Source organism: Pecten maximus, unplaced genomic scaffold (genome assembly GCF_902652985.1).
Source record: "Pecten maximus unplaced genomic scaffold, xPecMax1.1, whole genome shotgun sequence".
In the NCBI taxonomy this organism is placed as follows: Eukaryota; Metazoa; Mollusca; class Bivalvia; order Pectinida; family Pectinidae; genus Pecten; species Pecten maximus.
Window position 1 is genome coordinate 25783 of NW_022979948.1, and position 14000 is coordinate 39782.

The 14000-nt window shown below is 34.7% G+C and overlaps 1 protein-coding gene across 1 annotated transcript; it reads right to left on the reverse strand.

The window, feature by feature from the left end:
- Positions 1-322: 322 nt before the first annotated feature.
- On the reverse strand, positions 323-10651 carry LOC117319329 (COPII coat assembly protein SEC16-like). Its single transcript, XM_033874163.1, has 7 exons — positions 10358-10651; positions 9379-9495; positions 5749-6254; positions 5243-5284; positions 4606-4683; positions 3945-4101; positions 323-1251 (listed from the first exon to the last, which is right to left on the reverse strand). The coding sequence occupies exons 1-7, from the start codon at positions 10383-10385 to the stop codon at positions 323-325; spliced, it is 1857 nt and encodes a 618-aa protein (XP_033730054.1). The 5' UTR covers positions 10386-10651.
- Between the last annotated feature and the right edge of the window lie 3349 nt (positions 10652-14000).

Sequence of the window (14000 nt, forward strand, 5' to 3'; positions counted from 1 at the left end):
GACAATACGATTTATGTTTGAATGTAGGCAGATTAAAAATAGTTGGGTTTTTTTTCACTTCAATGGTACAAAGAAATGCAATTTGTATCCAACAAAATAGTTTCCTATTTTCACTTCAATGAAATAACAAGTACACATACAGTTTAAATATATCTAAATTATAATGCCAATATTTTTTCACAGAAAATAAATACAGAATGGCAAATGTTTTACTCACAGGTAATGCAAATTGATTTTTCAACCACAGTTTTCAATGAAAATAAATAGTAACAGTGACATTGAGTCACCCAACAACCCAATAACTGAAATTTGTCTCGAGATATTATTGTCCTAAAATACAGCTGCTGACTATGCATTTCCTCAACCCTGTTAAACAAGTTTCAATGAAATCAATACTGCACAGAAATTCCCTCTTAAACTCCTGCAGTGTATTGTACTCCAGTGGAAGGTCTAAAACATTCCCATATATCCTGTCTCCTTCAGGTTGCAACTCATGATCAGTCCTCAACAGATCAGCGACACGTGAGGGAGTTGGCTGAAGTCTGTCACACAGTGACACAAGACCTTCCTTTGCAATCGGATGAAAAAAGACATCCTGATAAAGATCAGGAATGCCAGATCTCATCTGGCTGCAAAGGAAGGAAGGCCTACCAGTTAACTCACACACTGCTAAGTTTAACACATGCTGCTGAAATGTGTTCCTTGTAGGTACCACAGCCATGTTAAACCTAGCAAACATGTCAATCAATTGGCTGGTCTCTCCTTGAGTCAGAGTGTCAAAAGAGTCAAGTCCCTTACTTGTCAATTTCCGCTCATGTTCCGAGATGAAGGATAGGAAATCATCCAGCAGGATTTTCTCATCCATCACCATCGGCCCATAAGCTATGGAAATTAGGACAGTTCGACTGATCCTAACTGGAAGGAATCCTGTCAAGGCAATGCCATGACAAAATATCCTTCCAAGTATGGGAAAAACCGAAATGCCTTCACAATATCTGTGAGGAGGTATGAATGGTACCAGTACATCTTCCCCACTAAAATATTTTGTGTAGGCACTTTCCCAAAATGCAGTGAAGACATCTTTAGTCAGCCCGCCTGCATCCTGGCCCTCCTCTCCTTCAAATGACACGCTTAACATATGTAGAAGAAGGTTGGTATCCTTGTAAAGCTCCATCATGTCCTCCACCACATGATCCCTGCGTACAGCTACAGGTTTACTGCCACAGAGTAGGCCATGGAGCTGACTAAGGACTGAAATACAGAGACCAAACATTCAAGTATACTTGTTTGAAATTAAGGTGCATTGGTGAGCTGAGATGTTTTTAATGTTTAAGTATACCCTCACTGTATCAATATAAAAACCGAATACTACCGCTATATATCCTACTGTATACCACCACTATATCTCGCTGTATACCACCACTATATCTCACTGTATACCACCACTATATCTCGCTGTATACCAACACTATATCTCGCTGTATACCACCACTATATCTCGCTGTATACCAACACTATATCCCGCTGTATACCACCACTATATCTCGCTGTATACCACCACTATATCTCGCTGTATACCACCACTATATCTCACTGTATACCACCACTATATCTCACTGTATACCACCACTATATCTCACTGTATACCACCACTATATCTCACTATATACCACCACTGTATACCATCACTATATCTCACTGTATACCACCACTATATCTCACTGTATACCACAATATCTCACTGTATACCACCACTATATCTCACTATATACCACCACTGTATACCATCACTATATCTCACTGTATACCACCACTATATCTCACTGTATACCACTATATCTCACTGTATACCACCACTGTATACCATCACTATATCTCACTGTATACCACCACAATATCTCACTGTATACTACCACTATATCTCACTGTATACCACAATATCTCACTGTATACCACCACTATATCTCACTATATACCATCACTATATCTCACTGTATACCACCACTATATCTCGCTGTATACCAACACTATATCTCACTATATACCACCACTATATCTCACTGTATACCAACACTATATCTCACTGTATACCACCACTATATCTCACTATATACCACCACTATATCTCACTATATACCACCACTGTATACCACCACTATATCTCACTATATACCACCACTATATCCCACTGTATACCACCACTATATCTCACTGTATACCACCACTATATCCTACTGTATACCACTACTATATCCTACTGTATACCATCACTATATCTCGCGGAACCACCTTCCGGTTTTAAAAAATTTGGGGAAACCACCACTTCACCCTGTTACCACCATTAAACCATTTAAAAATCCTTAATTCACGGGGTACCAACAACCCGGGTGTATACCAACACTAAATCTCACTGTATACCAACACTATATCTCGCTGTATACCACCAAAATATCTCACTATATAAAATCACTATATCTCGCTGTATACCACCACTATATCTCGCTGTATACCACCAATATATATCTCACTGTATACCACCACTATATCTCACTGTATACCACCACTATATCTCGCTGTATACCAACACTATATCTCACTATATACCACCACTATATCTCACTGTATACAATCACTATATCTCACTGTATACCACCAATATATCTCGCTGTATACCAACACTATATCTCGCTGTATACCACCACTATATCTCACTGTATACCAACACTATATCTCGCTGTATACCACCAAAATATCTCGCTGTATACCACCACTATAACACCACTGTATACCACCACTGTATACCACCACTATATCCTACTGTATACCAACACTATATCTCGCTGTATACCAACACTATATCTCGCTGTATACCAACACTATATCTCACTGTGTACCACCACTATATCTCGCTGTATACCACCACTATATCTCGCTGTATACCAACACTATATCTCACTGTGTACCACCACTATATCTCGCTGTATACCAACACTATATCTCACTGTATAACAACACTAGTACTATATCTCGCTGTATAACAACACTAGTACTATATCTCGCTGTATACCAACACTATATCTCACTATATACCACCACTATATCTCACTGTATACCACCACTATATCTCGCTGTATACCACCACTATATCTCGCTGTATACCAACACTATATCTCGCTGTATACCAACACTATATCTCACTGTATACAATCACTATATCTCACTGTATACCAACACTATATCTCGCTGTATACCAACACTATATCTCACTGTTTGGTTTGTTTGTTTTTGTTTAACGTCCTATTAACAGCCAGGGTCATTTAAGGACGTGCTAGATTTGGAGGTGGAGGAAAGCCGGAGAAAAACCACTACTATATCCTACTGTATACCACCACTATAACACCACTGTATACCACCACTATATCTCACTATATACCACCACTATATCTCACTGTATACCACCACTATATCACCACTGTATACCACCACTATATCCTACTGTATACCACTACTATATCCTACTGTATACCATCACTATATCTCACTGTATACCAACACTATATCTCGCTGTATACCACCAAAATATCTCACTGTATACCACCACTATAACACCACTGTATACCACCACTATATCCCACTGTATACCACTATATCTCACTATATAACACCACTGTATACCACCACTATATCCTACTGTATACCACGACTATATCTCACTGTATACCACCACTATATCTCGTTGAATACCACCACTATATCTCACTGTATACCACCACTATATCCTACAGTATACCACCACTGTATACCACCACTATATCCCAATTTATACCACCACTATATCCCAATGTATAACAAAAATGGAGGGGACAGAAACAAGTCTTGTCAATGAAGAATCAGAATTCAATTAAATTTTTGGTACGAAATGCATTACCGGGGGGTATATATACCTGTATCAAGATTTGACTGTTGTGATGCTTGTGGAGAGCTCTCAAGGGATGGTAATGGTGGTATTCTCGGTGGACTATCAATATTGAGTCGAAGAGGAGATGTTGGTTGTGACACTGGAGATGATATTAGTGATGCAGATCCAGAAGATCCTGATGTCTGAAATAAAGTTTGAGCTTGTTTAATGACTACACAGTAATCTTGATCACTACCTAAAACAACATTGGCCTGAATTTTGCACCTGCTTCAAGAGCAACTTTCATGTTAATCTAGGTCTTGTATATCACTTCATTAAATTATCAGAGAAGGCTAGTTAGCTTTGATCATGTAAGATCCACGTGACCTTGAAAAAAGGTCAATGTCATTCATTGAAAATTTTGAACAAACTTGGTAGCCCTTCACCCCAGCATGTTACAGGTCCAATATCAAGTCCCTGGGTCTCTTGATTATTGAAAAGAAGCCAGATGCAAAAGATTGCTTATCTTATTTTGTTCTTGCTTTTTTTTCAGCCAGTTCAGCCAATATGACCTCTTGTAGATAGGGGACCATATAATCCCCAATTTTGGGTGACCTTTGGGCATAAAAGGTTTCTGAAAATTTCATTGAAATTGATTCGGGGTTTACACACAAACAATACATTAGCATAATTATTATTTATATTACCATCATAATGGCTGCTGCATTTTCTCTAATTGTTGCTCGTGCCCTTATGCTTGCTGCTCGTCTCCGTCTAAATGAAATCTGTAATACAAAACATGAGTCTCAAAATAACAGGCTACACCATGATTAAACTTTTGTTTGTCCAGCAATCTAGTTCTACACTTTTGGACAGATTTCTTTGAAATGTAGTATGCATAATTATGATATTAGCTGTGCTTTTGCAAAAAAAATTAAACATAAACTTTTGCAGAAGTGGCGTTTAATGAGATATAGACAATATTAGTAACTCCTGATTACTAGTATTTATCAAACTTTTAGAAAAGTAAAGATTGATTTGTAATGAAAGGTAAGAGTTATAGCATGCCATCCATATAACCACCATTAAGGTGATGCAAATCTCAAAACAAGGTATGATTTATAACACTATGTGGCATTTGACAGGCATATGTTTTGCTCCTGCCTGTACTCTTGCTAAATACTGTTAAATTTGTGCTGTTTACAGATGACTAATATCAAATTATTGTTGTTTACTTTGGACTTTTGTGATAAAAAATCAAGCCAGAATCCTTAATTTTTATTTCTTTTAAAAAGTGAAGTAAAGTTAATATCCTGAAGGCTGGTCATTGTACTTTGTACTTACAACAGGTGTATGTTCAAAAAAAGAGTCATGAGACATATCCATCTGTGAATAGATATACAAAGTCAATTAAAGAAAAATTGAATATTTAAACTATCGACCAATTAGAGGCTTGGATTGTGTTGTTATGGAGACAGTTTTAGAAACAACTTTAAAATCATATACTTTGCTTACTGCCAACATTTGACCAAAGATGAAGAAAATGGGGCAAACAACTGAGGAGCTCTTTATTGGAAAACCTGTTTACCTGGTAACAAGTTACCACAGCAACCATAATTTTGAGAAAATATAACCGGCATATACATATCTAGATATGGTCCTTTAAATTTGTGTGAAGTTTCATTGGATACAGATTACCAGTTTAGGAGGAGTTTTCCAGACAAAATTTGACAAGCTGATTCCAGTATAAACTCCCCCCCCCCCCCCCCCCCCCCCTCCCCTAACTTTGTTGCAGGGGGTATAAATAGATAAATAGCGATTATACATTGATACTGTAGCACCTGTAATACCTGAGCATCGGTCACATCAGCAATGTGAACAGGATCTGGTACTGGATATGGCTCAGTTTCGGTCTCTGGTATTGATGATTGTACCGGTGTAAAGACGGTCGCTGGTGCAGTAACTGTAGGCGGAGGGGGCACGGTCACTGGTGCAGAAACTGTAAGTGGAGGAGGCACGGTCACTGGTGCAGAAACTGTAGGTGGAGGAGGCACGGTCACTGGTGCAGAAACTGTAGGAGGAGGAGGCACGGTCACTGGTGTAGAAACTGTAGGTGGAGGAGGCACGGTCACTGGTGCAGAAACTGTAGGCGGAGGAGGCACAGTCACTGGTGCAGAAACTGAAGGAGGAGGATGCACAGTCACTGGTGCAGAAACTGAAGGAGGAGGATGCACAGTCACTGGGGCAGAAACTGTAGGTGGAGGATGCACAGTCACTGGTGCAGAAACTGAAGGAGGAGGATGCACAGTCACTGGGGCAGAAACTGTAGGTGGAGGCACGGTCACTGGTGCAGAAACTGAAGGAGGAGGATGCACAGTCACTGGTGCAGAAACTGTAGGCGGATGAGGCATGGTCACTGGTGCAGAAACTGTAGGTAGAGGAGGCATGGTCACTGGTGCAGAAACTGTAGGCGGATGAGGCATGGTCACTGGTGCAGAAACTGAAGGAGGAGGATGCACTGTGAGTCACTGGTGCAGAAACTGTAGGCGGATGAGACATGGTCACTGGTGCAGAAACTGTAGGTGGAGGAGGAGCAGGTGCAGCAGCCTGACTTACCTAAAAATTATACCCACACACCTTACTTAGTAGGAAAATAATAAAATACTGTTAACCATTATACTCGAAGTTTCTTTGTTTGCTTAGGTTAACGCCAACACATAAGTATGAAGTATTATTAAGGTAATGTTTCATTTATTTGTATACATCAAATTCTGTGAAAATAAGCTTGGAGCTACCAGGTTAATATATGCTGACAAATGTAATACACTACAGAAATTTCCTGAAACAGCTGGAGGATACTTATGACATGAAATCAAGCAAAAAGAATAATTTACGCTAAAGTTCCAAACATTGTAAAATGTTGAATTAGTACTCACATATTAATCTTTAGTTTTTGCCTTCACATTCAGGCACTCATGCAAAATAACTAGCATAAAAAATGTTTGTCATTCATGAAATGATCACACAATAAGTCCCCATTAGTTACCACTAATTTGCCACTTTTTACTGTTAAGACACTTACCAGCACAGTTTCAGCATTTTCTCTCACTATTCTTTCTTCCTCGAGAAGTAGTGGAGTTTCCTGTAAATTAAAGGACTATTATCACAATACATGTATTGACTATTGTTTTATGAAATGTGCAACAATGAACTGTTATCTTTTTATACATTTTGTATCTATCTTTTCTAAAATCAACCAATATCTGAAGCTAACTGTAAAGGTATCATTATCAAGCCGAAATCCTGTTATTTCTATAAGGAAGTAAGTTGGAAAATTTGCTATATTTCCCCCCAAAGAATCCACCAGTAATACACAAGCACAGGGAGGTGAGACCCAACATTTCAGCAAGATTGTTTTACCTTCACCAAAGGATGCTTTAGATTTAATCATGCAATTCCAACAAAAAAATAATTTTGAGGAGAGTCGTAATGTAAACTTTACTAGGGTTTATATAGGGATATGTTCAAAACTGGTCTAATTGACAAACAAATTTCAGAACTCTGTGGTGATTGTTAAGGTTCTGTGGTTATGTTAATGCCCTCTTGTTTTTTTTGTTTTTTTGTTTTTTTGTTCAATTTTGCCTAACGCAAGAGGATATTGAAGTAGTTTAAAGGATTTTTACTTCATAACTGTAATATTGTATGTCCAATCACCATACATAAATTCTTTTCCAATCACATTGAAATTGTTGGTAAACTGTTTCTTAAAAACTACATGTACTTGCCATTCTCAAATCTCGTTTTGGGAGAAGATATAATTTCCCCTGCCTCATGGTGGTTTTCAGTTGCAGGACGGTGTCAACAACAATCTGTCGAAGCTTCTTCCCCTGGTCACACTTGGCATATGTAAATCCAACCATTCCAAGACGTGCTTCGGGGTAGAAGGCTCAAACTCATCTAAAAGCATATCAACAGGAATGGATGTTTTCACTGGGTATCTATCCTGATTTGAAAGCTGGGCAGCTGGATAACCTTCAATAAAATAACATTTGATGAAGAAATCATTTTAAATAATTAATCCATATTCATATGGCTGAATATACCCGCATATTCTGGGTAATGTTTACACAACTGCTCAACAGGAGGCCCATGGGCCTTATTTTATATGGTCACCTGAATTTTGAAATATTTAAATAACCCCTTTGACCCTGTCCTAATTCCACAAGAAACCCAACAGATGATAGTCAAAAATGTGATTTCTTTCACCATAGTAAAGTTTACCTCCTCCCAAGGGACAAACATGAGACACAAGGGTCAAGCAATTCACTATTTAAATTGTACAAAATCTTATGACTCTTCCATCTATGAAGTGAGTATTTGATTCTACCTTACTTGTGTTTTGAGAAGATTTTTGAAATTCTAGTTAATTTGACCTTATTTGATCCCACTCAGCCATAAGCCCCTAGGGGGTCAGCCTGACCAACGTGTGGACAAATTTTCATCCCATGCTAATAATGTTTACCAAATTAGAATAAATTCCAATAGAAATAAAACGAAGGAAAGTGATTTCCTTTTATAAACTTTAGTAAAGTTTACCCCCTCCCCAGGGGCAAACACGAGACTCCAGGGTCATGAAATTAAAATTTGATAGAGCTCATAAAGACCCTTCCACATATGAAGAGTACAGTGTATTTGATTCTACCTTGTTTGGGTCTTGAGGAGATGTTTTTTTTAATTTTCAGTTAATTTAACCCTTTTAACATTAAACTGTCATCACATTCTGCCTCCCCAGTGGCAAATGCGAGCCACAGGGTTATGAAATTCATAATTGTGGTAAAGCACCTGAATACCCTGTCATTTATGAAGAAAACTCGTTTCTATCTTATTTCGGTCTTGAAGTGAAGATCAAAACATTTTTTTGTCAATTTGACCCGTTTTGACCCCCTTCAGGCCCCTGTGGGATGGGGACCATATAATTCACACTTTTGGTGGACCTTTGGACATGAATGCTTCCAGTAAAATTTATTTGAATTGGTTAAGCAGAAGAAGTTGTAAATGTTAATTGTTTATGGACACACAACAGACGATGCACAACAACAGAAAGCCAATAAGAAAAGGTCACTTGAGACTTCATCTTAAGTGACCTAACTAACAAGTTATATAAGTCTCTATGAAACAAAATGTGCGAGGCAATCATATAGTATCGTACTTTCCAATTCAACATTGGTCCTTAACATGTGTGTTTAAATTTCATTTTTCTGAAATATACATACAAGTCTGTAATGAATCTTTACTGTTTGCGATCGTATATTAGATACAGATGTATTCTGATTATCTTGATGATGTTAAAGAAGATGGCAACCAGAATAATATAGATGTTTTACTGTTGATATTCAGGCAAATGATTTCATGGTAATGAAATTTTTGAAACCGACTTAAGATGAACAACCCGAAAATTTATAATTAAAATTTGTTATTACCATATCCACAGCGTTGCAGTCGGTTGATTTCCCCAGCTGATGGTAGGAAGTCATCGTTTGCCTTGCTTAGGAGGAAAACAAGAAACTTCCATTCTTTAGGCTTTCTTCCCCTTCTCTCTGAAATTGAAAGGAAATCCATATTGTCAACAAACAATAAATCCTTTAAAATAAATGTATTTTAAAAAACAATTATAAGTCAAACAATTTTTTTTATCAAAATCAGGGTTCAAATACATCAGGCTAAAGTATTACTTAAATTAAAAAAAAATATATTGAACATAATTAAAGGTTGATAGTAATAATCAATTATAACTAGTAAAGATTAATATTGTTTACCATATCATTATTTCCATTATGTTTGATTTCCCTATGTGAAAAAAGATTTTTATTTCGATTATGTTTGATTTCCCTTAAGTGAAAAAGATTTTTATTTCCATTATGAGTTTTTTCACTTTTTATTTCCATTATGTTTGATTTACCTATGTGAAAAAGATTTCTATTTCCGTTATGAGGTTTTTCACTTAAGTGGAAATTTTTTTTATTTCCATTATGAGTTTTTTCACTTAAGTGAAAAAGATTTTTATTTCCATTATGAGTTTTTTCACTTAAGTGAAAAAGATTTTTATTTTCATTATGAGGTTTTTCACTTAAGTGAAAAAGATTTTTATTTCCATTATGAGTTTTTTCACTTAAGTGAAAAAGATTTTTATTTCCATTATGTTTGATTTCACTTAAGTGAAAAAGATTTTTATTTCCATTATGAGTTTTTTCACTTAAGTGAAAAAAGATTTTTATTTCCATTATGTTTGATTTCCCTATGTGAAAAAGATTTCTATTTCCATTATGAGTGTTTCCCCTTAAGTGAAAAAGATATTTTTTTCCATTATGAGTCTGCATAGAAAAAGATTTCCAATCGAATGGAAATTAGCATGTTTTTTTAAACAATGGGAATGGTGGCACAAACATCCAGACAACTCACTGAATGATCCATCCTGATCTTCAAACATTCCAATCCTAGGAGCATCACATGAAGATACTGAGCATTTGTTTCCTTTTCTGTCCAAATCATTGAGAATTTATGCATTGATTTTCATGACATTCAATGTAGCAGAATTAACTAGTCTTAAAATACTTATATCAGGTGTTATATGAGCTATAACCAGATGTGTTTGACTATAATGATGATGATGCGTGATGATGATGATATATGATGCATGATGATGATGATATATGATGATAATGATGCATGATGATGATGATAGTGATGCATGATGATGATGATATACGATGATAGTGATGCATGATTATGATGATATACGATGATAATGATGCGTGATGATGATGATATATGATGCATGATGATGATATATACTGAAAATGATGATGCGTGATGATGATGATGCATGACGTTGCATGATGATGATTAAAATTATGATGACGATGTGTGTTTGACTATAATGATGATGATGCGTGATGATGATGATATATGATGCATGATGATATATGACGATAATGATGCATGATGATGATAGTGATGCATGATGATGATATATGATGCATGATGATGATATATACTGATAATGATGAGGCGTGATGATGATGATGATATATGATGATGCGTGATGATGATGATGATGATGATGATGATATATGATTATATATGATGCATGATGATGATGATGATGATGATGATATATGGTGATGCGTGAGGATGATGATGATGATATATGATGATGCGTGATGATGATGATGATGTATATGATGCATGATGATGATGATGATGATATATGGTGATGCGTGATGATGATGATGATGATGATATATGCTGATAATGATGCATGATGATGATGATGATATATATGCTGATAATGATGCATGTAGTGATAATATTACATGTTTACTTATATGATACATGATGATGATGCAAGATGATGATGATCATCATCATCACAGCATGTATGTGTAAGAGTGTGTGTATGTATGGGGTTTTTTTTGTCTTGTTTTTATTTTTGTCATCCATGTCTATTGTTTTAATATGTGAAAATCTTCAAAAAATAAAAGAATTATAATAAAAAAAAAATAACCAGAAATAAGTACTGTTATATCATTTAAATTTAAGAAATTTATTTTTAAATAAAAGTTTCACCTAAAAGAATAAGTATATTTATAAACGAGCTGTTGGAGAACAGCATAGCTCGTCTTGCAAATGTTTGTCAATAAATAATTTAAATATATTAATTGGAATGGTGTCACCTGCTCAACCATGTGTATTTTCCCCGGGTACTCTGGTTTCCTCTCACACTAAATATACAATGTTTACAAACAATGGCATCGAAGGATTTAGTATAATGCATTTCAACACTTTTATGCTTATATATCATTAAACACCTTCTACTAGAATTAACAAATTAATTAGTTTATACCCTTCCACTATGAAATACTAGAATTCTCTTGAGGACTCCATAAGAAACTCTTTTCTAGCTCTAAATCTGAACCAAGAATAGTATTTCTAACAATATTTTTTTTTTTTTTTTTTTTTTTACAAATTCTTGTAGTTTAAATATTATTCAATGTTCATTATGGAACAAAGCCTTTATTTAATTTATTGTGATTTATTTTCCATTATGTTTTATTTCCAATATGTTTCCTCATGATTTATTTCCATAATGTGTTTTATTTCCCTAATGATTTATTAGATATTGATTACAGTAAGAGAAATAATGAATAATAAACAGGTACACTGGGGATAAGAACAACAGTCAAGATTTCTAAGTTTACTCACACTGTTTCTTAACTATTTGACATAATATTATTCTAAGATTCTTTGAATTACAGTTTTGAATAGTTTTAAAACATTTATTTTGTCAAAATAGGTAGTTTTTTTAACATACTTTTGAAAATTAATAATAAAGGCAATTCTGAAACATGACTTCTAATCAATTCCCATATTTAGTTAGGTTAGGAGAAAAAATCTGCTGATAGTTATCGGTAGAAGCAAAAGGTTCATATTGAAGATATCTAATATACTACATTGTATATATCTTAAGTGTTGTGTATCACTAACTACTAATAATTCATACGTGTATGCCCTTTTCTAATAACTATACTCTTCTCATTGGATTTGGATCTCTAATTACAGACGAGCTAGTACGGCAATTGAATATTTGCGTGTTGGTGTGTTTTTGGGATATGAAGTAGAGAGGAGACATAATTTTACAGGTTGAAACAATTGACTGAAAAATTCTTTGTACTAGAAACAAATTTCATGTCGTAATTCTTTGTACTAGAAACAAATTTCACATCATAACCCCTTTCCTGATGTAATGGTGGGGAAAATTGTTAGTAGCTTTATGATTAATTTAAATAACTTCTTCAATAAAACCTGAATAAATTCATATTTACCCACATTGGAACACATTAGAAAAATTTAATGTATTTTGTTAGAAATGCTTAGAATACACACCAAACTCATGATTCCATAATTGGATGTTGAATACTGGTAATATTTGATCGCTTAATGCTAGTAGGATTCTTTACATTTTCTATTGCATTATATGTGGTTTCTTTGGTCAATCAAATGTTATAACTTTTAGAGAGAAAAATTGTATAGAACAGCATTTTCAGAAGATTCCATATTTCAACCATAATGACATTCTTTGTAATTAACATTAGCAATTATTATCAAATGTGATTCTAGCAATGGCATTATCAAGTGTTTAATGTTTTGTCAGGTGTTAACAAAATACCTGCAAGCATATTCAGACCAGTATTGACAAAGACACTTGACAGTATGATAATTAGACACTAATTGTATATACACAATGTCAGTAAATATCTAGAGTATGTGATCATAGCTGGCAAATCAAAGAAAACAACAAAATGAATATATAGTGTTCAACTTAACAATAGCTTGACGAGACAAAAAGTCAAAACATAGCAACTATAGCCTATCAAGTTAAAATGGCTCACAGTATTAAGAAAATTGTAACTATATCAGATTTCAATTCCCTGTAATAAATAAAAACAAAAAAAAATTCACTTAAAGGACAATGTAACTTACTTGTACATTGTACCTGTATACACAAAGCAGTGGGAAAGCTTGTCTCCAATTTAATACATTGAAGAAGCTTATGAATTACTGAAAACCTTATGTTTTATTTCCCTTATGTTTTATTTCCCTTATGTTTTATTTCCCTTATGTTTCATTTCCACTATGTTTCATTACCCTTTTGTTTAATTTCCCTTTTGTTAAATTTCCTTTATGTTCTATTTTCATTATGTTCTATTTCCATTATGAGTTTTTTCACTTAAGTGAAAAAGATTTTTATTTCCATTATGTTTGATTTCCCTAAGTAAAAAAGATTTCTATTTCCATTAAGAGTTTTTTCACTTAAGTGAAAAGGATTTTTATTTCCATTATGTTTGATTTCCCTTAAGTGAAAAAGATTTCTATTTCCATTATGAGTTTTTTCACTTAGGTGAAAAGGATTTTTATTTCCATTATGTTTGATTTGAAATTGAAAGGAAATCCATATTGTCAACAAACAATAAATCTTTTAAAATAAATGTATTTTAAAAAAACAATTATAAGTCAAACATTTTTTTTTATCAAAATCAGGGTT

Coding starts and splice junctions, on each gene's coding strand:
- LOC117319329 (XM_033874163.1), bottom strand. CDS start 10,385: ATGTTTGAAGATCAGGATGGATCATTCA. Junction 5,285..5,748: donor CTGATGTGACCGATGCTCAG/GTATTACAGGTG, acceptor ATCTATTCACAG/ATGGATATGTCTCATGACTC. Junction 4,684..5,242: donor TTTTTGAACATACACCTGTT/GTAAGTACAAAG, acceptor TTTGTATTACAG/ATTTCATTTAGACGGAGACG.